Source organism: Trichechus manatus, unplaced genomic scaffold, assembly GCF_000243295.1.
Source record: "Trichechus manatus latirostris isolate Lorelei unplaced genomic scaffold, TriManLat1.0 scaffold00017, whole genome shotgun sequence".
Classification (NCBI taxonomy): domain Eukaryota; kingdom Metazoa; phylum Chordata; class Mammalia; order Sirenia; family Trichechidae; genus Trichechus; species Trichechus manatus.
This window is the reverse complement of record NW_004443953.1, coordinates 16,751,363-16,777,072: the sequence shown is the minus strand read 5'-3', so window position 1 is coordinate 16,777,072 and position 25,710 is coordinate 16,751,363. Positions and strand designations below refer to the sequence as shown.

Sequence of the window (25,710 nt, the reverse complement as noted above, 5' to 3'; positions counted from 1 at the left end):
GGACATTATATATCTATATTTCCATGAATTTTTTGATAAAATGGCCCACTCCATAGTCTAAATAGGGCTTGTAGCTAACTAAAATTCCTAAATCTTTTTCACATAGGAAGCCTTTCCTGTCAAGTCTCTCCTGTACATCTGTGTGCTATTTTAGCTGCTTTATCTTTCCAAAATTTTATTTGATTGATTGGGTCTGGCCATCTACTTCCGAAAAAGCAGCCATTGAAAACCCTATGGAGCACAGTTCCACTCTGACACATGCGGCGTTGCCATGCATTGGAGTCGACTCGATGGTAACTGGTTAACTTGTTATCTTTTATAAATTTCATTTGATTGTTTTGGTCTACACAGACTAAGAAACTTTGAACCTTGATTGTGTCACCTATAGCAATGGCTGGTCCTCCCAAACTGTGTCATCTATTTAATAGGCCTGCCTTCCAAATCTTCATCCATGTCATTGGGAGAATATAGCCCAAACCAGAGACTTGCGGCATGCCACTGAAGACAACCTACAGATGGGAGTCAAATCATTAATCGTGCAATTTGGAACCTGGGTGGTGTCTCATTAGTTATGATTTTACCCAACAATATTATCTTTCTGCTCACATCTCACTATCTGATCCATTAAATGATCTTGGGAATATTTGTCATTGCCTTTGACGAAATCAAGACAGCCCTTGTTTGTAGCATTACTCTGATTTCCAGCCCAGTTCTCTTCTCCCACCCAAAGTAAACCAACTTAGATTAAGCCTTAAATTTTTAAAGAATTTGTTCTTAGGGAGCCAATATCACAATATCACCAATTATTGCATTCTTTTATAAGAGCTTACCAGCTTGTTTAATAATCAGTTTTGAAACTGATTATTTATGTTTATTTTCCAATATCCAAACCGTTTTGAAAATTAGGATAAAGTATACCCCTCTCTGCTCTTCTAGGGCTTTTCTGTTTCTCATGATTTCTCAAAAAAATTCCAACAGCAGCTCTGAGACCTTATCTGTAAATCCCTGTTGCACTCTAGGGTGCAATTTGTCTGAGCATGAAGATTTGAGCTCACTAAAAAGTCCAACTCCTGTCAAATATCTCTGCCCTTACCTCCCTGGGTGGTGAAAATGGTTTTCATTTGACTACTAAACTAAAGGAAGCCCTGGTGGTGTAGTGGTTAAGAGCTACAGCTGCTAACCATAAAGGTCGGCCATTTGAATCCACCAGGCACTCTTTGGAAACCCTATGGGGCAGTTCTACTCTGTCTGATAGGGTCACTAGGAGTCGGAATTCAACTCGACAGCAACAAGGTTTGGTTTTTGGTTTTTCACTAAGCTAAAAAAGCCCTGATGACGCAATGGTTAAGCACTTGAAAAGGTTGGCAGTTGGAACTCACCCAGCAGCTCCACAGGAGAAAGACCTGGTGATCTGCTCCCGTACAGAGAACAGCCTAGGAAAGCCTATGGGGCGGTTCTACTCTGTCACATGGGGTCACTATGAGTCAAAATCAACTCCATAGCACCCCAAAACAACAACCAACCTAAAGGTTGGTAGTTTGAACCCGAAGCAACACCATGGAAGAAAGGCCTGGGGATCTGCTTCCATGAAGATTACAGCCAAGAAAATCCTGTGGAGACCAGTTCTTCTCTATAACGCACGGGGTTGCCATGAGTTGGAGTCTACTCTACAGCAATGGTTTCCAGCTGCCGTCCTCTCTCTTATGTGTTCTGCCACCTCCAGGTTGGGACCCTTCCCATTTCTGTACTAAACAGAAACAAAATAGTCCCTGAGCAGTTCAGCCATCTCACGATCACTTGCTCACTCCTAAGCCTACTCTAAGAAGTAGGCTAGTTCCATCCGTGTTCTTGCTCTAAAAGCAAAAATCAACCCAACGACACATCCCTGTTTATTTTCCTGAGTGCTTTTTGTGAATCTTGGCTCATTGTGTGCTTTGGCCTCTGTGAGACTTTCCTTGCAGGCTTTAACAGTAAGTATGGAGAGCTGGTGGTGGACCAGGTGTTCCTGTCTCCAGTGAGATGGTTCTGTTTGCATGTTTGTCCTGACACCACTCTGGAGCTTCAGACCTTGGCACAATGCCTGGCACATAGTAAGCCTGTGCATACCTTGCTTACTGGTTAATCTGCCCCTATCTTTGTGGTTCTTGGCTACCCCTCCTTATCTGGACTGAGTGTGTGCCATGGCTGCCTGCCTGTTTTTCTGGTGTCTTGTCAGTGAGCACAAGGCTCGGAGCCATTCTCTGGAGATTGAGAAACTGTGTTGACGTCACGGGACATGGGGAACTCAGCTGTGCTCTTTCTATACACCACAGCCAGCATGCCAGTAGGACCCACCTGGTAAGGAACATGCCCCTGTGTGTGCATGCGTGTGTGTGTGTGTGCACACGCGCGCACGTATCTGTGTGTGAGAGGGGAGATGGCGAGTGGGATTTAGGGGTAGGATTCAAGAAAGCATGACGACCTGTAATCTCTCTGCTTCTCTTCCCGCCTCCTGAGTGTGTCTGATCAGGACGAGGAGGTTTGGAGAGGGACTGTCATCCCTTCTCTGGGAAAGGGACCATTCTGTGTTCATCTTTGTGTCTCCAGGGCCCTGCTCAGTGCCTGGAACAGAGAAAGTGTCAGAAAATGTTTGTCAGATGGTTAAATGGATGAGTAAGGGGATAAAGAGAAAAGTCAGTTTCTGGCTAGTGCTTCCCTTTTGAGGGCTAGGAATTTGCTTTTTGACCCTGTGGTGTAAACAGTTAATGCACTTGGAGTTTCGAGTCCACCCAGAGGTGCTTTGGAAGAAAGGCCTGCAATCTACTTCTGAAAAATCAGCCACTGAAAAATCCTGTGGTGTAAAGTTCTACTCTGTCACACACGAGGTTGCCATGAGTCAGAGTTGACTGGATGTCAACTGGTTACTGTTTTACCTTGTAGTACTTATGAAATTTGTGGGTCAAAAGGCTGTGTTATGGTGGACATCAGGGGACAATGGCCAGAGAAGTAGTGACCTGCCCACCGTGTCCCCAGTGGAATGATGTTATGACTGCACTTTATTTTTATTTTATTTTATTTTATTTTTTTGTTTATGGGCCTGTCTAATCTTTGGCTGAAGGGTTAACCTCAGGAGTGACTTCAGTACTGAGTTACAAGGGTGTCCAGGGGCCATACTCTTGGGGTTTCTCCAGTCTCTGTCAGACCAGTAAGTCTGGTCTTTTTTTGTGAGTTAGAATTTTGTTCTACACTTTTCTCCAGCTCTGTCTGAAGCCCTCTATTGTGATCCCTATCAGAGCAGTCAGTGGTGGTAGCCAGGCACAATCTAATTGTACTGGACTCAGTCTGGTGGAGGCCGTGGTAGTCGTGGTCCATTAGTTCTTTGGACTAATCTTGCCCTTGTGTCTTTGGTTTTCTTTGTGCTCTCTTGCTCCAGACCGGGTGGGACCAGTGGAGTATGTTAGGTGGCTGCTCACAGGCTTTAAGACACTACTCACCAAAGTAGGATGTAAAACATTTTCTTTATAAACTATGTTATGCCAGTTGAGCTAGATGTCCCCTGAGACCATGGTCCCCAGTGTGGCTGCACATTAGACAGCTGAGAAGCCTCTGTGATCCTTGGTGATCAGATGCAAATTAGGACTACATTTTGTTTTCATTCCTTTAAGTTAGAGAAAAAAAGTTAGGGTAACTTTTCCTCACTCTTTGCTCCAGTCTCCCCTTCCCTTCCCTTCATCCATGCTATCCACAGGCCCTGTGACAGTTTGCACTCCTAATATTTGAAGACCCTAGGGTTTTTCTTTCGTCAGTTAGGAGAGGAGAGGAAACCAATGTGCAGTGATTACATGCACAGACGGTGGGTGCTGACAGTGCTGACACTCAGCACCCAGCCTTTCCTCCCAGCCTTACTGCTTTCAAGAGAGCCCTGAAGCTCCTCCCAGTGCCAGGGTGTCAGTAGCACCCTCACTCCCATGCTGTTGTTGTTGTTGTTAGCTACCATGGAGATGGCCCTGACTTATGGCGACTCCATGCACAACGGAATGAAATGGAAATAGATCGCTAGGCTTTTATTCCTAGTCCATCTTAGTCTGGAAGCTCCTCTGAAGCCTGTTCAGCATCATAGCAACATACAAGCTTCCACTGACAGATGGGAGGTGGCTGTGCATGAGGTGCATTTGTAGGGAATTAAACTTGTGTCTCCCACATGGAAGGAGAGAATTCTGCCACTGAACCACCACTCGCCCCCCTGCCCCTGCCCCTGAAGTTGGTATAATCTAGACAGGACACAGGACTAATGCGGTGGTCTCAGGAAGATATGAACACTGTGGTGCTCTCTGGATGCATTTGAGTGTATTTATTTTGCTTGGCAAATGAAGATAAATGATCTTGTTGTCTTTGGGGACGCTAAAAACAAGTTGGTCAAGAAGGAAATTTCCTATTGACTCCCTGTTCTCAACAAAGAGATAGAGACAAGAATGATTTGTTTGGGAACAACAGTGATTTATATCACACAGGGCTTTAAAATAACAACTGGCTCTTGTGGTCATTTTCTCACTGATGCTCATGGTATCCTGGTGAGGCGGAGCAGGCAAGTACTGGTGTCTCCATTTGACAGGTAAGGACATTGATGCTCAAGAGTCACACTGCCACTTTATGACAGAACTGCCACTCAAAGCCAGCTCTTCTGTTCCTCGTTTGCTGGCCTCTGACCACTGGTCCCCCATCCAGCCCCTTGACCATGGCCCTTGTCTGTTGGGAAAGCAAAGCTTTCAGCTACCAAAAATGGAGCAACAAAATCAGTTTCAACATAACTCTGCACTTGCCTTCCTCCCCCAAAATGCATCTCTGTTTGACCTGCATGAGAGTTGAGGACGTTGGCTCCTGTGTTGTTTTCGTATTTATTTTCTGTGGACCACTGTATCCAAAGTGGTCCAAAGTGGGTCCAAAGTGATGGGTCTTTCTTAAACAGTGAGCTCTTTGAGGGCAAATACTGGGTTGCTACAACTCGTGATGTAACCTTAACAAAGTGCCTTGGATAGTTCAATGCTTCATAAGTTTTTTGCGAAGAGAATTTTGATGTCATGGTTACACATTTCTATACTTCAGGCTGAACAATTATCGGCCTGAAAATCTGTGTGACAATGTTTGTGTTGGAAAGGTTGCCCTCTAAAGAAACCTTGTGTGAAATTCTTGAGAAATTCACAAACCCCCAAGACTGGTGAGCAGATTCCCACATTCAAGTGTTGACTTAAAGAGTTGTGATTTGTGTTTTTTGGATCTCGTTGTTTTGTTGTTTAAGCTTTCAGAACCTTTCTTAGAAAAATATTTTAAAAGCTTCTAGGTCTACAGTTGGTTTATATTACAAAAAATCATCTTGAAAAGGTTTGCTTTGTAGATAAAGATTGAACTAGAAACAACCAAACCACCAATGCGTTCTCAAAACGAAATGTAAAGTATAAATAGAGAACAAAACAGGAAATAGTGGTTTGCAAAAAAAAAAAAGAAATACTTGTAGCTGCCCTATAAAATGCCTTTCCTTACACTGTAGAATACATGTCAGAGACTGAGTGACAGAAAGCTGATGGCTGCCACTGCCTAGCAGAGATAAGCATCTTCCAGCAAACTCTGTCTTACTGCTCTCCTCAACTACTCTCAAATAATCCTTTAAAAAATATATGCATTAGTTCTGTATGTTGTAGGCACCAACAAAATAATTATGCTTTTCTATCCATTCAGTCATCACGTGCTCGGCTAGTTCATCAGGTTACCTTATGCCACCTAAAGCTCTCACTAGTGCCAGTGCTATGTCTTTATACCTACAGAGATGTGGTGATGTGGCTTCAAGGCTCAGGTACCCCTGTCCCTCTAGCCAGCTCCATTGCCTGCTCCTCACATTCTATCCAGGGCTGATCCATGGAGGTAACTGTAAGGATTTGTATCAAGAACCCTGAAGTGGGTAGACTGGAGAAACCCCGAGAGTATGGCCCCCAGACTCCCTTTTAACTCAGTACTGAAGTCACTCCTGAGGTTCATACTTCACCAAAGATTAAACGGGCCCATAAAACAAAACAAGACTAAATGCGCACACCAGCCCAGGGGCAAGGACGAGAAGGCAGGAGAGGACAGGAAAGCTGGTAATAGGGAACCCAAGGTCAAGAAGGGGAGACTGTTGACATGTAATGGGAGTGGCAACTGATGCCACAAAACAATATGCATATTAATTGTTTAATGAAAAACTAAATTGCTCTGTAAACCCTTATCTAAAATACAATAAAACAAATAAAATTAGCCCTTCATGAAACTGCAGGAAAAAAAAAAGGAGTCCTGGGGTGGAATCTGAGTTCTGCCCTTACTAATAGGGGATCATGTGCAGCCTCTCTGGATCTTAGCTCCTTGACTATAAATCAAGAACAGTATTGCTGGTTCAATGGTAGAATTCTCGCCTTTGTGTGAGAGATCTGGGTTTGATTTCCTGCCAATGCAGTCATGTGGAGCCACCACCCATCCGTCACTGGAGGCTTGTGTGTTACTATGATGCTGAACAAGTTTCAGTGGAGCTTCCAGACTAAGATGGACTAGGGAGAAAGACCTGGTGATCTACTTCTGAAAATCAGCCAATGAAAACGCTATGGATCACAACAGTGATCATAGGGATGGCACAGGACTGGGCAGTACGTCATTCTGTTGTGCATGGGGTTGCTATGAGTCAGGGGCCTACTCTACGGTAGCCATCAATAACAACAACATCTTTTGAAATAGCAGGAAAGATAAGAACTCCCAAAGGAGCCTTTCTTACAACGTTTCCCATTCTGCAAGTCATTAACTGATTTGTCTAAAAGGCAGACAGATGCCATTCTTTCCATGTGTGTCTGTAGGGTGTAAGCAGGAAACGTCTTTAGTATTTAAAACATTCGGTATTTAATGCAGGGAAATGGTCCCACAGTAACAGAAGAGCCAAAACAGGAGACTGGGAAATTAGCCACAATCTCTGTAGTTGTGACCAGCACTGGGCTGCAGGGACAAAGGGAGGAGGTGGTGCTGTAGGGGCCAGGTCAGCCTGCAGAGGCTGGGACTGTGTGGGCCACAGAGGAGCAGCAGTTCCTGGCAGAGGCCTAGCAAAGCAAAGAGAGAGGGAGCTATAGATTCCCTTGTTTCACCCATCCCAACCCTCACTCTCCAAGCTCAGGCCAGAGCCTTCCTTTGGGCAAACCCAGACAGCAGCTAGCTATCATGGGAACCTGGGGAAACATTTTATGGGGTCAGCCCCACCTTGATACAGAGAAGAGCAGGGGAAGGATGAGGAATGGAGCTGAGCGAACAGCCCCAGAGGACTGTCTTCCATAAGGATGTCACCTGAGGGGTAAGGCCTGTCAGTGGGAGGGACTTGATTTAAAAAGAAGAGATGGCCACCTGAAACTAGGAGGTGGTGTGGCCAGTCCCTCCCAAGACTGACACCTGCTTGCTCTTGCTTTCTAAGGTTCGCCTTCTGAGAAGCAGCTCTAGGCCATAGGGCCCAGATGGCAGTGCTGGAGTTAGAAGCTGGCTTCCCTCCTCTTCCTGTGCTGGCTGAGGGGACTGACAGGCCTTAGCAAATAGGTGGAGTTAGTGTATGGCTAGGCGGCTGCCCATCCAGTAAATTATTTATACCTCTGTGATGTTCCTATCTCTCATGCATGCAAATATTCTGAAGTTTTTCCAAATCCTGCAGGTTGGAATGGGTGTTTTCCCCACTTCACTGTGTATATTCTCTGCTTGTGCTTTATGTATTTTTCCTCTCTCTCTTTCAGTATACATATCTGGCTGCTGCACCCTCACGGGGTTCCAGCATTGGAGGGGGTAGCTTTCGTAGGGACAACCAAGAGTGGAATGGACTTTGAAGGGCTTTTAGAGCCTGCTCTTACAGAAGATGGTTGATTGCAAGGACCTAGGAAGCTCTTTGCACCAATTCAAGAACAGAGCTGTGAGTTCTACCTGTGAAGAGGAGGCTTCTGGGTCTTGAGGTCTCAGTTAACTTAGTAGGCACATCTAGAAGTTTCATCTCTTAGGGGATGAAGGATCAAGTCTGCACATTACATCTCCTGTCTAGACATTTGTTGGATTCATCACCTTCAAATATTCTGCTGAGCTCTCTTTCAACCTAGTAATTATATGGGACAAATGGGGCTAACCAGTCCTTTCTATTCTTGGGTCAGCTCCTAGTTTTCCGACAAGTTGGCTTATTTACAATTTCTTTGTATTCATCCTTCTCTACTTACACAAATGCATACCAGTACTTAATTATAGAAACAAAATACCTATATATAATCTTTCCCATATTTATTAAGACTAATAAAAATAAAGTATATTTTATTATATTCATCCTTCTATTGTGTTAAAACAATTATAACTACAGTTTGAAGCACCTTATCTAAATCTTTTGAGTATCATAATAAACTCATAGATTTTCATAAGCTTACTTTATTTAAATTCACTATATTATTATTATTATTGATTCATAAATTGTCACAACTTTGTTCCTTGTCCTCTTAGCACCACCTCTGATATTCTTGAAAGCATCCTTGTCCTGGGAATAATAATAGGATGTTACAAGCTAATCTTGACCTTTCTCTGTACCCAAGATATGAAGTCAGCTGTCTTGAAAGAGTCCTGATTTTATTTACAGTGGAGAACAGTATCAGGAGCAAGTCTGAGTGCTAGGAGTGCACATGAGTGTTGGCTTTGGCTGCTGTTGACCTAATTTTAATGTCAGAATTGAGGAAGAAAGTGCATTGAAGGAATTCATTTTCTGGATTTAATAGGTTCTATTGCTGTCCCTATTCTTCTTATGGTTTGGGGTTTTGTGGACCATCAAAATTTTTTTATTATATTGATATATTTCTGCCCCAAATTAAAAAAATATGAAGACACACCTCTGAATCTGGCTGTGGGCCATTAGCCTAGTCAGGATGGGCAAGTTCCATGGTGAATGATGTTGCCACAGGCACAGGCGCCAGGTGCAAAGTCACTTGCTGAACACTCCCTGTGGGTGCAGTATTGTACCAGGTGCTGAGAAGAGCAGAAGGGATAGATGAAACATGACCCCTGGCCTCCAGGAATGTATACAAATCATTTGTGTGCATAAAAAAATGAGAAAACTATATAAACCATCATGTAATCAAAGGCTGAAATTGGCGGAGTAGGCAACAGAGGGTGAAGGAGTCGAGAGACGTGCGAGATCGATGTTTGGAGAAGGGAGGGGGGGTCTCTGAAGCAAGAAGGCTTGGACGACCTTGGAGAACGGTTAGATTTTAGATGGATGTTGAGGTGCATCCTCATCATTGGAAACCACCTAATATTCAGCCCTAGGCAGCCTGTGGAGCTGTGGCTATTAGGGTATGTATGAGGTGGCTGGAAGAAGAATGACACCAGAGACACTGGATTACAGTGAATATAACATGGTGCCCCAAAACAAGAGAAAATAGGATTTCTGTTATATTTTGAAATGACAGTGAGAAAGAGCATTAGATCAAGGTCAACAATCCATTCAATGCAGTTAATAGAAAGAAATTAGAGTCCAGTCTGTCAGTTTTCGTACCATGGTGGCTTGCACGTTACTATGGATGCTGGAAGCTATGCCACTGATATCTCAAATAGCGGTAGGGTCACTCGTGGTGGGCAGATCTCAGTGGTACTCCCAGACTAAGATAGACTAGGAAAAAGTCCTGGTGATCTGTGTCGTGAATTGAATTATGTCCACCCAAAAATGTGTGTATCAGTTTGGCTGGGCCATGATTCCCAGTATTGCGTGGTTGTCCTCCATTTTGTAATAGTAATTTTATGTTAAAGAGGATTAGGGTGGGATTGTAACACCCTTACTAAGGTCACATCCCTGATCCAATGTAAAGGGAGTTTCCCTGGGGTGTGGCCTGCACCACCTTTTATCTTAAAAGAGATAAAAGGAAAGGGAAGCAAGCAGAGAGTGGGGGACCTCACACCACCAAGAAAGCAGTGCCGGGAGCGGAGTGCATCCTTTGGACCTGAGGTTCCTGCACTGAGATGCTCCCAGACCAAGGGAAGACTGGTGCATCACAAGGACCTTCCTCCAGAGCTGACAGAGAGAGAAAACCTCCCTGTGGAGCTGACAGCCCGAATTTGGAATTGTAACCTACAAGACTGTGAGAGGATAAATTTCTCTTTGTTAAAGCCATCCACTTATGGTATTTCTGTTATGGTAGCACTAGATAACTAAGACAATCAGCTTCTGAAAATTAGCCAACGAAAACCTTTTGGAAAACAACAGAACATTGTCTGATACAGTGCTGGAAGATGAGCCCCTCACACTGGAAGGCACTCAAAATACGAAAAAGAAGGTTACCCTCAACAAGATGGATTGACACAGTGGCTGCTACAACGGGCTCAAACATAGCAACGATTGTGAGGATGGTGCAGGACCAGATAACATTTTGTTTTGTTATACCTAAGGTGGCTACGAGTTGGAGCCAACTTGATGGCACTTAACAACGAAAACAACAGGAGACTAGACCAACACCCATCTGTCAGTTTGTTGTACGATAGTGGCATGTGTGGCAGTATTTCAAATACCAGTAGAGTCACCCGTGGTAGACAGGTTTCAGTGGAACTTTCAGACTAAGACAGACTAGGAAGAAGGGCCTGGCAATCTACTTGTGAAAATTAGCAATTGAAAACCATCTGGATCACAGCAGAATATTTTTCAATATAGGGCTGGAAGATGAGACCCTCTGGGTTGGAAGGCAGTCAAACTCACGGTGGTCACAGCAACAGACTTAAGCATAAGTTCAGGACCAGGCAACATTTTATTCGGTTGTACACAGGTCATCATGAGTTGGAGCTGACCCAATGGCAACTAACAACAGCAGCAGGAGACTAGAGATCCTTGTAACTACCTCCTCTCACCGATTTAGAACAGAAAGCCATGTATCCTGCTTCCAGTCTGACTGGCCCATCCCTTCTACATGCACCACCAAACATCCCTGCACCAACCCCCTCCCTCCCCAGCTCTGTGCTTTTAGCTTGCTCTGCACTGCCTACCTACCTGGGAAAATCCTAGGTGTGATGTCACCTTCTTGTGCTTTTCCTGTCCCCACCCCTTTCAACCCTGCCAAAAGAACTGTTTTTTTTCCTCCGTGGTATTCTCACAGCATTTCATACATAACCTCTGCTATCCCACTTATCTCACATATTATTATTACCACCTCTTTACTTGTCTGCTTCTCCATAGACCATGAACATCTTGGGAGATGTGTCTTATTTATTCTCATCTGTGATTCAAATGCCTAAGCACAGTGTTTGGTACTCAGCATGTATTCAGTAGATATTTGTTGCATGAATGAATGAATGAATGAGTGGATACATGAATGAATACCCCCAAATAACTCCTGGCTGACTCAGTGGCCTCATGGAATTAGTGTAGGCTTTGGATTTGGTGATTCCTTGATCTTTATCTTCATGAAGCACCAGTAGACACGACCTTGGTTTATATGTGTTAGATTTGCAAGGATAACAGGTAAAATGTCATCTCCAAATTCATAGAACAGCCCTTAGTGTCTCTTGGTTTCAGTTGTAATATTTCTAACGAAGCCTTGTTTTGCTAAGAAGAGGATCGCTTAGGGAAAGCAGCAGCAAGTCACTTCCTTTTTGTACGCCAAATCAGAATTTGACAACGGTTTCAAGGTTATAACTTGGAGACTTAGGGACTTGGTGATTAGACTGTCTTAGGGACAGAACTGAGGAGCCCTGGTGGTGCAGTGGTTAAAGTACTTGACTGCTAACTGAAAGGTTGGCAATTTGAACCCACCAGCTGCTCCTTTGGAGAAAGATGTGGCAGTCTGTTTCCCTATAGATTACAGCCTTGGGAATCCTATGGGGGCAGTTCCACCCTGTCCTACAGAGTTGCTATGAGTCAGAATTGACCTGATGGCAACAGATTTGGTTTAGGGATGGAATCTTTTAATGTTTACTAAAGTCCTTTGCTTGAAGACGGCTTCTAAATCTGACCCAAACTGAGGCAGTCTGCAGTCCCTGAAGTCAGCTATTAAAAGTAGAGAAATTGAGAAATACCATGTAGGCCTCCAGAATTTTGATGCTTCTCCAGTGATTTATATATCTGGTTATATCAAATTGTATATCCATGAATAGCAAGTCTTTGGACAACACCTGGCGTTTTTAAAGATCTTTGGAGATGAAGAAAATTTTTGGAGAAAGGGCAATAACTCAGCTGCCATCTAGTCCGTCCGTGGAAGTGCCTGCAGGGAGGTGACGTCACGGAGGGTCAGGGCAGTGAGCTGGCTGTCTCAGGGGTCCAGTGGAATCACCCCTGTCTACCATCCATTTACCTACATTCTTCTAAACTCTGAAACAACCTTCTCTGACATTTTGGTAATTAAGTCCTTTTTGCCTTTTGGTTACAATTTTTGAGGTGGGGGGGGGATGTTAAAACAGTGGCCAATGAAGTTCTGTGGCTCAGGAGCCAAAATCATTAGAAAACAAGAGGCCAACTAAAGAAGTAGAAATTACTAACAGAGCCTTCCAGAAAGTGAGAATCACTCACTCATTGTTTCTTCTTTTATTTTTAGTATTTTCCTACCTATTGTTTAAAAAATTTAAATAATGCAGAAAGCTATAAAGAAGAAAGCAAAAAACAAAACAAAAAAAAAAAAAAAAAAAAACACCCAGAAACAAAAACCTAACAACAAAATCCCCTCTTAATATCCTTCTGCCCAGAGATAACCACCATCAGCCTTTTGATGATGACATTTCCCAGACCTCTTTCTTTGGCTAAACATATGTGGATTTATCTTCCTCTCTCTACATAAAATTTATATTAATGGAGTCATACTATATATGGTATTTTGTGATCTACATATATGCATGTAAGTATGTGTACATATCCCCTACACAGGTATACTTAAAATAACAAAATATTTCATTTTATGAACCTGAAATAATTTATTAAACCAAGACTGTTTTGAGGGACAGTTGTATTGCTTTTAGCATTTCACTATTATAAACAATATTGCAAAGAATATCCTTTGTGCTGTTCTCAGATTGTCTTCTTAGGGTAATTTCTTAGGAGTGATATAGCTGTATTAGGAAACATGCATGTATAAAATTTTTATATGATTTTCAAACTGTCCTCTGCAAAGCTTGGCCAATTTGTATTCTCACCAACAATGAATGGAAGTGCTTCAACTTGTACAAGGCAAGGTCATGGAAACTCCATAGACACATCCAGACTCCCGGAGAGACCAAATTACTGAGCTAAGGGCTGTGGGGACCGTGGTCTTAGGGAATATGTATCTCAATTGGCATAACATAGTTTAGAAAGAAAATGTTCTACATTCTACTTTGGTGAGTAGCATCTGGGGTCTTAAAAGCCTGTGAGCGGCCATCTAAGATATTCCACTGGTCTCACCACTTCAGGAGCAAGGGAAAATGAAGAAAACAAAAGACACAAGGGAAACATTAGTCCAAACGACTAATGGACATCTACCATGGCCTCCAACAGACTGAGTCCAGCACAACTAGATGACGCCCAGCTACCACCACTGACTGCTCTGACAGGGATCAAAATAGAGGGTCCTGGAGAGAGCTGGAGAAAAATGTAGAACAAAATTTTAACTCACAAAAAAAGATCACTTACTGGCCTGACAAAGACTGGAGAAACCCTGACAGTATGGCCCCCAGACACCCTTTTAGCTCAGTACGAAGTCACCCCCGAGGTGCACCCTTCAGCCAAAGATTGGACAGGCCCATAAAAAATGAGACTAAAGGGCCACACCAGCCCAGGGGCAAGGACTAGCAGGCAGGAGGGGACAGGAAAGCTGGTAATAGGGAACGCAAGTTCGAGACGGGAGAGTGTTGACATATCGTGGGGTTGTTAACCAATGTCATAAAACAACATATGTACTAACTGTTCAATGAGAAACTGGTTTTTTCTGTAAACCTTCATCTAAAGTACAAAAATAAATAGATAAAATAAAGGAATAAATAAATCGGGGTGCTTATCTTCCCCATGCTCTCCCCAACATCAAGTATTGTCAGAGGTTTTCACCTTTATCAATCTGATAAGCAGCAGATGATATTACAATTTCCTTTTTTTTTGGTTACCAGTAAATTTAGAATCTTGTGAAAGTTCGTCATTCATTTCTCTCTTTCTCTCTGTGTGTGAATTGTCTATTTATGTCCTTTGTTCATTTTTCTGTTGGAGTATTCACTTTTATTTTAATAATTTGAAGGGGTTCTTTGTATTAACTTTTTGTTGGTCCCATATGTCACAGTTTCCTCAGATTATCATTTATATTCAAACTTTTCCAGATTTTACTTTTGCTATATGAAAGCACTTGACTTTTACGTGGTAATGTTTTTCTGTTTGGCTTCCTGAATTTTGTGTCCTGCTTAGAAAGCCCATCTCCATCCCAAGAGTGAAAAATGTTGACCAATATTCAGTACTTTTTAACATTTCTTCTCTTTTTTTTTAAATTGTGCTTTAAGTTAAAGTTTACAGTTCAAGATAGTTTCTCATACAAAAATTTGTACACACATAGTTATGTGACCCTAGTTGCTCTCCCTATAATGTGACAGCACACTCCTCCTTTCCACCCCAGATTTCCTGTGTCCATTCAACCAGCTCCTGTCCCTTTCTGCCTTCTCATCTCGCCTCCAGACAGGAGCTGCCCATTTAGTCTCATCTATCTACCTGAGCTAAGAAGCACACTCTTCACAAGTATCATTTTATGTCTTATAGTCCAGTCTAATCTTTGTATGAAGAGTTGGCTTCGGGAATGGTTTCAGTTTTGGGCTAACAGAGAGTCCGGGGGCCTTGTCTTCCGGGATCCCTCCAGTCTCAGTCAAACCATTAAGTCTGGTCTTTTTACTAGAATTTGAGTTCTGCACCCTACTTTTCTCCGCTCCTTCAGGGACTCTCTGTTGTACTCCCTGTCAGGGTGGTCATTGGTTGTAGTCAGGCACTGTCTAGTTCTTCTGGTCTCAGGTTGATGCAGTTTCTGGTTTATGTGGCCCTTTCTGTCTCTTGGGCTAATACTTTCCTTGTGTCTTTGGTGTTCTTCATTCTCCTTTGTTCCAAGTGGGTGGGGGCCAATTGATGCCTCTTAGATGGCTGTTTACTAGCTTTTAAGATCCCAGATGCCACTCACCAAAGTGGGATACAGAACATTTTCTTAAAAAACCTTGTTATGCTGATTGATCTAGATGTCCCTTGAAACTATGGTCCCCAGAACCCTGCCCCTGCTACTCTGTCCCTCCAAATGTTTGATTGTATTAGGAAACTTCTTAGCTTTTGGTTTAGTCCAGTTGTGCTGACTTCTCCTGTTTTGTGTGTTGCCCTTCCCTTCACCTAAGATAACTTATCTATTATCTAGTTAGTGAATACCCCTCTCCCTCCCTCCCCACCCTCATAACCTGCAAAGAATGTTTTCTTCTGTGTTTAAACCTTTTCTTGAGTTCTTATAATAGTGATCTCATATTATATTTGCCCTTTTACATCTAATTTCAGTTAGCACAATGCCTTCCAGATTCATCCATGTTATGAGATGTTTCGCAGATTCATCGTTGTTCTTTATCGTTGCATAGAATTCCATTGTGTGAATATACCATAATTTGTTTATCCTTTCATCCATTGATGGGCATCTAGGTTGTTTCCATCCTTTGCTATTGTGAACAGTGTTGCAGTGAACGTGGGTGTACATATATTTATTCGCATGACAGCTCTCATTTCTCTAGGATATATTCCAAGGAGTGGGCTTGCTGAATAGTATGGTACTTCTATTTCTAGCTTTTTAAGGAAGCGCCAAATCGATTTCCAAAGTGGTTGTACCATTTTACATTCCCACCAGCAGGGCATAAGTGTTCCAGTTTCTCCACAACCTCTCTGACATCTGTTATTTTATGTTTTTTGAAATAGTACTAGCCTTGTTGGGGTGAGATGGTATCTCATTGTAGTTTTGATTTGCATTTCTCTAATGGCTGATGATCGTGAGCATTTCCTCATGTGTCTGTTAGCTGCCTGAATGTCTTCTTTGGTGACGTGCCTGTTCATATCCTTTACCTGTTTTTTAATTGGGTTATTTGTCTTTTTGTTGTTGAGGTTTTGCAGTATCTTGTAGATTTTAGAGATTAGAAGCGGATCGGAATTGTTGTAGCCAAAATTTTTTTCCCAGTCTGTAGGTTATCTTTTTACTCTTTTGGTGAAGTCTTTTGATGAGCATAAGTGTTTGATTTTTAGGAGCTCCCAGCTCCCACTCTGGTGTTTGTGCAGTGTTATTTATGGTTTGTATTGTGTTTAAGCCATGTATTAGGGCTCCTAGTGTTGTCCCTATTTTTTCTTCCATGATCTTCTCTTTTTAGAATTTATATGTAGGTTTTTTATCCATTTTGAGTTAGTTTTTGTGCATGGTGTGAGGTATGGGTCTTGTTTCGTTTCTTTGCAGATGGATATCCAGTTATGCCAGCAGCATTTGTTAAAGAAACTGTCTTTTCCCCAATTAACGGACTTTGGGCCTTTGTCAAATATCAGCTGCTCATAGGTGGATGAATTTACGTCTGGCTTCTCAATTCTGTTCCATTAGTCTACGTATCTGTTGTTGTACCAGTACGAGGCTGTTTTGACTACCATGGTGGTATAATAGGTTCTAAAATGAGGTAGTATGAGGCCTCCCACTTTGTTCTTCTTCTTGAGTAATGCTTTACTTATTCGGGGCCTCTTCCCTTTCCATATGAAGTTGGTGATTTGTTTCTCCATCTCATTAAAAAATGCCATTGGAATTTGGATTGGGATTTTATTGTATCTGTAGATGGCTTTGGGTAGAATAGACATTTTCACAATGTTGAGTCTTCCTATCCATGAGCAAGGTATGTTTTTCCACTTATGTTGGTCTCTTTCGGTTTCTTGCAGTAGTGTCTTGTAGTTTTCTTTGTATAGGTCTTTCCTGTCTCTGGTTAGATTTATTTCTAAGTATTTTATCTTCTTGGTGGCTATTGTAAATGGTATTGATTTGGTGATTTCTTCTTGGAAGTTCTCTTTGTTGGTATAGAGGAATCCAATGATTTTTGTATGTTTATCTTGTATCCTGATACTCTGTTGAAATCTTCTATTAGTTCTACTAGTTTTCTTGTGGATTCTTTGGGGTTTTCTGTGTATAAGATCATATCATCTGCAAACAGAGATACTTTTACTTCTTCCTACCAATTTCGATGCCTTTTATTTCTTTTTCTAGCCTAATTGCTCTGGCTAGGGCCTCCAGCACAATGTTGAATGAGAGTGGTGATAAAGGACATCCTTGTCTGGTTCCCATTCTCAAGGAGAATGCTTTCAAACTCTCTCCATTTAGGATGATGTTGGCTGTTGGCTTTGTATAAATGCCCTTTATTATGTTGAAGAATTTCCCTTCTATTCTTATTTTGCTAAGACTTTTTATCATGAATGGTGTTGGACTTTGTCAAATGCCTTTTCTGCATCAATTGATAAGATCATGTGGTTCTTTTTTTTTATACTGAGTCTTGGATATATCAAGAATTTATTTTGCTGAAATATAGTTAGCATTTTATTTCTAAATGTCAGTTATCTAATAGTAATTTCTTCAGTAATCCAGTTTTCCTGCATTGATACGAAGTGCTCCTAACTAAAAAAAAATAGAAATTTAATATGTGCTTAATTTCTGAACTTATTTTTTCACTGTTTCAATTGCTTAGTTCTGTACCATGCTGCTGCCATTGTTGTAGTTTCATAATACATTTTAGTAACCAGTAGGACAAATCTCCCATTCTGCCCTTTGTTTTGCCCTTCTTTTCCCAAATTAAAGTCAGTTTGGATTTTTAGTGTAATGGCATTTAATTTATAAAATAATTTAGGTGAAAATTCTATTTTTAAATTATCTATCCAATAATCTTTTTTATTTAATCACATCTTATAATTAATAAATATTATTCTCTTCATATAAATCCTTATACTTCTTATTAAATTTATGTCAAGAACTGTGAAAGGTCTGAGATTTTACCTTGCCTGCAAGCAAACAAGTCAGCCTGTCACAGTTTCATAAAACCTGGCAGATGACAGGAGACTCCCAGGTCAGAGGCACAGCAGGCAATATGAGCTTCATGTTTGCATCTGCTCTCCTTGTCCAAGTTCCACAGTGGTGCTGCACATGCAGTGGGTTTGCGTCACAGCTGAGGAACCCTGAGCTTAGGAAATCCTAGTGAGAGGTAGGACCATGCTTCCTTGAGCTAACTGATGAGGAATGAGAGGAGTACTGAAACCTGTTGTCATCAAGTCAATTTTTATTCATAGCAACCCTATAGCACAGAGTAGAACTGCCCCATAGGGTTTCTAAGAAGTGCCTGGTGGATTCAACCTACCAACCTTTTGGTTAGCAGCCATAGCTCTTAACAGGTGCAAAGAGAAGAAAGAACATTCCAGGCAAAAGGCCTTGTGGTGGGAGGAAGTGTGGTAACTATAAATACCCGACAAAAAGGCCGGTATGGTAATTCCGTTATCATCTGGCTTAATGCTCCTGAAGGGAACCAGCCTGTTTATTTTTCCCATTGTAAATGACCTATTTGTTTTGCATGAATGCTTGTAGATCTTTTTTCTTTACCTTCGAAGTATATTAATTTCATTAGGATTTATTTTTGTTCATTCTCTAAATTAAGACACAGAGAACCTCTTCATTCTGGAAAGCAATCTTGTAATATATCTGTAAGTATTTTCTGTTTCTATTAGTTATGACCTTAACTATATGACCTTTAAACGTATGATACATTTTCTTTGTCTAACTTCCGTAGTTATGTTCTCCCTAAAAAAATCCCATCTGCCTTATTTTCACTGCATTTCAAGATTGAAGCCCATCCTTAGATTCAGCATTAATCTCTGCTACTTTTAATTTTTTTATTCATGTATTAGTTTTGGAAAGGGATATTTTTTGGAGCCTGCACTTTTGCCATCATCTTTTCCAGAAGTTTCTGGGCCTGTTATTGAAAGAACCACTTTGTAAGTGCTTTCCCCCAATTCTTTAAAAATTATTCCAAGGCACCATTTAGAAAATTCCCCATGGCTAAAATAACCTCTTTAAATTTTTAATTTCTTATCACTCCTAATTTAAAAAGTAATTATTTATAACAAGAAATTGGGGAACAGCATCTTCCTGGTTAATGAATAAAATATATAAGGAGGCATGGTGAACTGAAGAGGCTGTGGGAAGAGTTCTATCTCTGAATTTCAATTTCCCTAATCATTGTGGTACCTAATATTACACCAATAAATGTTCATTTCTTTGTGTACAGTTTTTGTTGCTGTTGTTGTTAGCTGCCCTTGAATTGACCCCTGACTCATGGTGACCCCATGAACAATGGGATTGGACACTCGTGATTCACAGGGCTTCCATTGGCTAATTTCTGGAAGTAGATCTCCAAACCTTTCTTCCTTAAGGTTTTTGAGGTCTAGCCAAATGCAAATATTCCCAAGAGTTAGATGTTGAGCTGTTGCTTCATTAGCATGAAATTAGTTTATCAAATTTAATTACTTGGAGAGGTTCCTTAACACTTTCAGAAATAGATGTGCTTCTATGGAAGGAAGGAAGAGGGAAGTGTACACAGCACAAGTCCTCGCTTTTCCTCGCGGTAGAGAGAGGGAACAAAAACAACAGAGAAACTTAAAAAAATGATTTTCCTGAAATATTGAGAAATTTTTGGATTGTTGAGTTTAATTTCGAAGGATAAAAATTCTTAGAATGATGTGCTCATTGGTTTGTTACCCATCCTTTACTCTTCAAAAACTATTCAATAAGAAGGGTTTGGTGAGAAAGCATCTCAGTTAGCAGAGGGTTGCAATACCTATACACTGAGCACAAGCAGACAAACTACCACTGAAGAAATGCAGCCGATTTACTCTTTGAGAGGACTGCCATTATTGTAAGAGAGTAAAGACATTCATTGCATTCTCTAATCATGGGTTTTATCTTGTTGACTTTTGACCTTGATGTTAATGGATGTGTTGTTGACTTCCTCAGTAGAGGTAAAGTAGAAAGGTAGGGAGACTTGTCCTAGACTAGGAAAAGTTCCTGTTTTCAAAATCTGGGAAGATAAACTAATAATGAAAAAGCAGAAACTTTTGATGATGAGAGTTCAAAATGAGACCTAGACCAATTTTACGTGGCAAAAATCTTATTTAGTAAGTTTTAGTGGTTCTTCAATTTTTTTGGTGACCTTTTTTTTGAAAATGAGTATTTTGGGTATTTATTGGCACTGTGGAGTACAGACACTAAGTCTAGAAATAGAAGGATGTTCTCTGTTTACATGTTGATGAATTAATGTTTCACAGATCAAATTCATTGACTGTAATTTGTAATTCTTTGATTATATCACACGTAATTATTTTATGTACCACTAAGAAAGAAAAAAATGCTGTCTATGGAACTCTGACAAGCTTACAGTGCTATAAGGTACATCCTAATTTAAGAGATGTTAACAAGTGAAAAAATACTCATCTCAGAATCAGTGAGATATGGTACTTTTCTTAAAGAGCAAAACAAGGAAAATTGATATACTGAACAGTTTGGCATCCATCTATCTGAAATATTTAACAGTGCGTTCAACCAATAAATTTGTACTTTAAGATTCCATTTACCAGATATGAAAATTTGGAAAAAGAGTAACCAAAATTATTGATAAAATACTGTTAATATTCAGAGAATTAACAACGTGACCTTAAATCTATAGAGGATGCCCCAAATTTCCACTATTTGGTATTTTCTTTTCTGGGCAAGGAATTTGGTCCATGCAGAGCTGCCTAGGCAAGGGTGAAGGAACTGCTCCTCTCATCTTTCCCAACTCCTTCTGCAATCTTTTGAGCAAGAGCTCCTCATGCTCGATAGACATATGAAAAACCACAACCAAACCTGTTGCTGTCTAGTTGACTCCAACTCACAGCGACCCTATAGGACAGAGTAGAACTGCCCCATAGGGTTTCCAAGGAGCACCTGGTGGATTTGAACTGCAATCTTTTGGTTAGCAGCCATAGCTCTTAACCTCTACACCACCAGGGTTTCCAGTAGATAGATAGGTAGGTAGATAGATAGACAGACAGACAGACAGATAGATAGCAAGCTACCATCAAATCCACTCCAGCTTCGACTAATGAAGACCTTATGCATAACAGAACAAAACGTAGCTTGGTCCTGCATCATCCTCATGATCTCCGCCAGCATGTTTGAGTCCATTGCTGCGGCTGTTATGCCAGTCCATCTCTCTGAGGGTCTCCCTTACCTTAGCTAGTCCTCTACTTCACCAAACACGATGTCCATATCCAGCAATTGATCCTCCTGATGGTATGTCCAAAGCAAGTGAGTCTGACAATGTTCTGTTGTGATCTCTAAGGTTTTCATTGGCTAATTTTTGTAGTAGATTGCCAGGTCTTTCTTTCTAGTCTGTCTTAGTCTGGAAGCTCCACTAAAACCCTGCTGGTGACCCTACTGGTGCTTAAAAATTGTCAGAAATTAATTTTATCACCTAACATTCCCCTAAGTAGAATAAAAGCCCCACTTGCTTCATTCCTGAGAATGAGAAATCTGACTCCTGAGCTCACAGTATAACTATCTTTCTGTGTTGGGGTTAATCAACTACCCCTTGCTTAAAGGTTTAGGCAATTTTACCTGCGAAACTTATTATTATTGTTTTTAATACTAAAAATATTGTAGTATGTGGAGTATCTGTTTGGGAGAAAGGATTTATACATGGTGAGCAATTGCCCATAGTCCCACCATCTTTGCCATTATTGTAATTTTAGCACATTTCCTTCCATTTTTTTTTTACCCATGTAAGTTTTTGCGTAGCTGAGATCATTTTTGCATGCAATTTGTGTGATTTTTTTTCACTTAGTCCATGTTATTAAAAGAGCATGTGAAAGGCTTTTATATAGTTAACTATTTTTATTCTGTAGATATATTAACTATTCCTTTACTGCTTGTTAGTTAAGCTTTTTGGGGGGCAGTTTTAAATAATGTTAAAATTAATATCTGTATATAAATCTCTGTCCATATTTTGGTTGAGGGAACGTCATCAACATTAATACAGTTTATTTGTACTGTTAAATTGCTTTCAAGAAAAAAAAGTCATAACAATTTATAACCCCACCAAAGGGATTAGAAGTGAATACAAGACGATGGTTGTGTTTATTTAATATTATTTAAAGTCAAAATAACAGGGGAATTGAGACACAGACAGATAAAGTGACCTTGTCGCTGGTGACACTATCAGTTCAGATTGGAGCTGGGAATTTATTGTCTTCTCTGCCTAGCCAGTATCTTCACTACTTTACTGTAGACTTGTGGAAATTCCTATCCTTGAAATTATACCAGGGGATCAGTAGACTCCTCCCCACAAACCCAGGAGACCAACAGCACTGTAAAAGCTCCTAATGGTACCTGGCTACCCTTATTTTGTTTTCCCCTCCAATAAGTGGTAGGCATCTCCAAAACGGTCAAACCAAATCCATCTTTGCCTTGCAAACCAAACAAACACTTCTGTTTCTGTTTTGCTTTATGTCTGGACTAATTCTTAGCACCTCTTCTGCCTGTGAGCGATCTGTCACCTCATTCCGTAAGACTGGCACCAGCAGAAATGCAGTCTCAAAGGATCCCTGGGAGGAAACGAGGCCGACCCCCACTTCACTCAACACCTCTGAAGATGGCAGTTCCTAACCTTTATTCTTCTTCACCTGGTTGCTTACCAGCAGTGAAGACCCCAAAGAAAAGAGGGAGGAAACCCGGGTACAAGGTACGGCTCTGTCATCTCCTTTCTCCAAAGTTGTATTGGGCTGGGACCCAGGAGCTTGAGCATGACTCCGTTGGGAAATGCAATGAGAGCCCAGGAGGTTGGTAAAGACAGAATGAGAAATAAGTTTCTCTCAATGAAGCATGTGACGAGGCCTCATTGTTACAACACAGCACACAATAAATGCTATTGTGTTCACTTTCACAAGTGAAGAAAGCAAATTACACCAGATAGGGAAAGTTGTGAGGCAAGCAGATTTTAGGGTCATAGCTAAATACGCATTATTAAACTTTGCATCCACATTAGTGTTTCAGACACTAAGCTTTCCCTGACTACTCTTACTAGGATGGGTCTTGAAGCTGCCTTCCCAAACTCGTCATTTATTTTAGCAGAAGCAGATGATGTTCCTCAGACATTTAAATTATTAATGCAAGTAGGCCAGTTTCAAAGGACATAGATGAGGTTCCCCAAGCAGAGCCTCAATAAGGGGACTCATAATGAAAATTCAGGGTGTTAATTCATAGTTTCCCACTTACAAAAGGTGCTGATGTCAAGTTTGGCTACAAGGGGGTCACATCAGGGAAAATTAAAATCCTTTAAGAATTAATGATTTGGAGGAGCTGGGGTGGAGAATGTATCCTCTGATGTAACCTCAGTCCCATAAACCAACCCACACCAGATGGAGAGGTCCTCCTCCAAGATGTTTTTGAAGAGGCTACTAGAGAGGAAAGAACATTAAGCTTGCTCTCCAGAGGCCTTTCGGGCATTAGAAAATAAGCTTCAGTTTTCCTTCATTTATTTTCCTTGAGATAAAGGGCTTATGTTTCCATTTGAGATCTGAATACTCAAACCAAAATGCAAGTTGGCAATTAACTCCCATATATTTAGGAGAATGTGTGGAAATTGTTTCAGGTCAGCAGAAAGACAAAGCTTCGTGAAGAGTTGTTAATGAATTAAATCGTTATCCCTTTGGCTCTCCATAGTTCTTCCAAATGCTGGAAAATGAAAAGGGTGAGTGGGGGAAGGTTACTCAAAGTTATTTTGGGGTCATTGGTTTAAGTAAAAGAAGCTTTTACTCAGCCCTCTCATGAGGTAAAGTCTTCAGTCACCGGTTATGTTTCTTACAAAGAGAACCTCCTTTTTCTCATGGGCATGCTGGCTTCAGGAATGTGTCTCTCTGAAGTTGGCATAGGGTAGGCCTCAGCCACTTAACTACCTACATGGTTGCTAGGGTCTGGGAATTGCATCTGGAAGGATGGAAGAGGGTAGCCCTTCCCTTTAGAGATTCAGGGAGCACATCCAGAATCTGAAGAAACACACTGAAACCTTCTCCCCCTGTTTGGCCTTTCTCCTACTCCCCTGGGAGCTGTGACCCAAGAATGAAAATTACCAACAGACACAGCATTTCTGGGGCCAGGAAAAATGGAAATTTACTCCATGAAATGAACCCGACTTTGCAATTTTCCTGTCTCCTAGCAAGGGCAGTTTTCAGTACTCTTCACACTCAGGGACACCTCAGGTCAGGAGAAAACTTTTGGGACTGGCTGGCTGATGCTACAGGCCCTGCTCAAAGTAGGCAGGTCTTATTTCCGCTGTTCCACAGGGTTTCTTTTCTGGGGACCACAGGCCACAGCTCTTCCTTGAGCCTCCTCCCTAAGTGCTGGCCAATCCCAGGCTTCCAAGAACACGTCCAGCTCCTCCTGGAACTAGCCTGCTCTCAGGCCATGGGTTTAGTGTTCTAGAAAAGCGGTTCCCAAAGCCGGTGCCAGTCTGCATGATATGTCTACCCATCCACCTTGAAGTGAGAAAAACAAGAACCATTGGAAAGTGCTCGTAAACCTAGAATGACTCCACTTAAAGGATTATCCTTTACTCTGAAATATCTCCTTCCTCCTCTTTTGGTGTTAAAGAGTTCTTTGTTTTCTTAAATATTTGATGTTGATGGGATTTGGTAATTTTAAAATGTCCTTACTTCGCAAATAAAACTGGCAATCTATTAAGTCTCCCGAGTTTTATTTTGAAAATCTCCTAGACCCTGAAATCCCGTTTTACCATTAATGGCAAGAGTTTTAGTTGTCAAAAAGCTAGCAAGGAAACTCTCCATGTACCAAAATGGCTACTAATTTGGCAAGTTTAACTATCTAGGACATAGCTGGGGAGCCAGAAGTTGGAAAAAAAAATCCTGACCAAGCAAAGTAAGGTATTACTGGTATAACCTTAAATTTTTTTGTATTTTATTACTAAGAAAATGCTTTCAAATTCTCCATCAAAGTCTATTTACTTTTCTTACAAGCTGGGGTATAGCAGTTTCATACCTTTAGTTTTGAAGAAGGTTATATGGGGGGAGAAGATCACACATACAGCTGAACACTGAGAGGATAACAAGAATTTCTGTTATAATTACAGGATACTAATATATTAACATAGGACAATGAGATAATACAATAATATAATAATTTTATAATCAATATTATAAAATAATATAATTTTATAATCAACATTATAAAATAACAATATGACTTCGTTGTTGCAGTTAGTTGCTGTTGAGTGGATTCAAACTCATGGCAACCCCATGTGTGCAAAGTACAACTATGCTCTGTAGGGTTTTCAAGGTTGTTGTGACCTTTCAGAAGCAGATCACCAGAAGCGGAAGACACTTCTGATGCGCCTCTGGGTGGGTTTGAACTGCCAACTTTTTGGGTAGTAGCTGAGCACTTAACCTTTTGCACCACCCAGGCACTCCTAATATAACTTAAAAACCCATTGCCGTCAAGTCAATTCCGACTCATAGCAACCCTATAGGGCAGAGGAGAACTGCCCCATAGGGTTTCCAAGGAGTGGCTGGCGGATTCGAACTGCTGACCTTTTGGTTAGCAGCCGAGCTCTTAACCACTGTGCCACCAGGGTTCCAAATATAACTTCAGTATATCAATA

The 25,710-nt window shown here is 41.1% G+C and overlaps 1 protein-coding gene across 13 annotated transcripts in view; it reads left to right on the top strand.

Moving 5' to 3' along the window:
• The window catches only part of SCML4 (Scm polycomb group protein like 4), a 134,450-nt gene that overhangs the window by 46,595 nt on the left and 62,145 nt on the right, over positions 1-25,710 (top strand). For 10 of the 13 annotated variants that reach the window (XR_002823312.1, XR_002823311.1, XR_002823314.1 and 7 more), the window contains one exon: positions 22,565-22,779. The exons of 2 other annotated variants lie outside the window; for them this stretch is intronic. Coding sequence is in view for 7 of the 11 variants with exons in the window: in XM_023727623.1 (XP_023583391.1) it covers positions 22,624-22,779 (156 nt within the window). In the remaining 4 variants the exon portion in view is untranslated. Of the gene's footprint in view, positions 1-17,409; positions 22,780-25,710 lie in introns of those variants that run through there. One more of the 13 variants, XM_023727624.1, reaches the window with a different exon arrangement.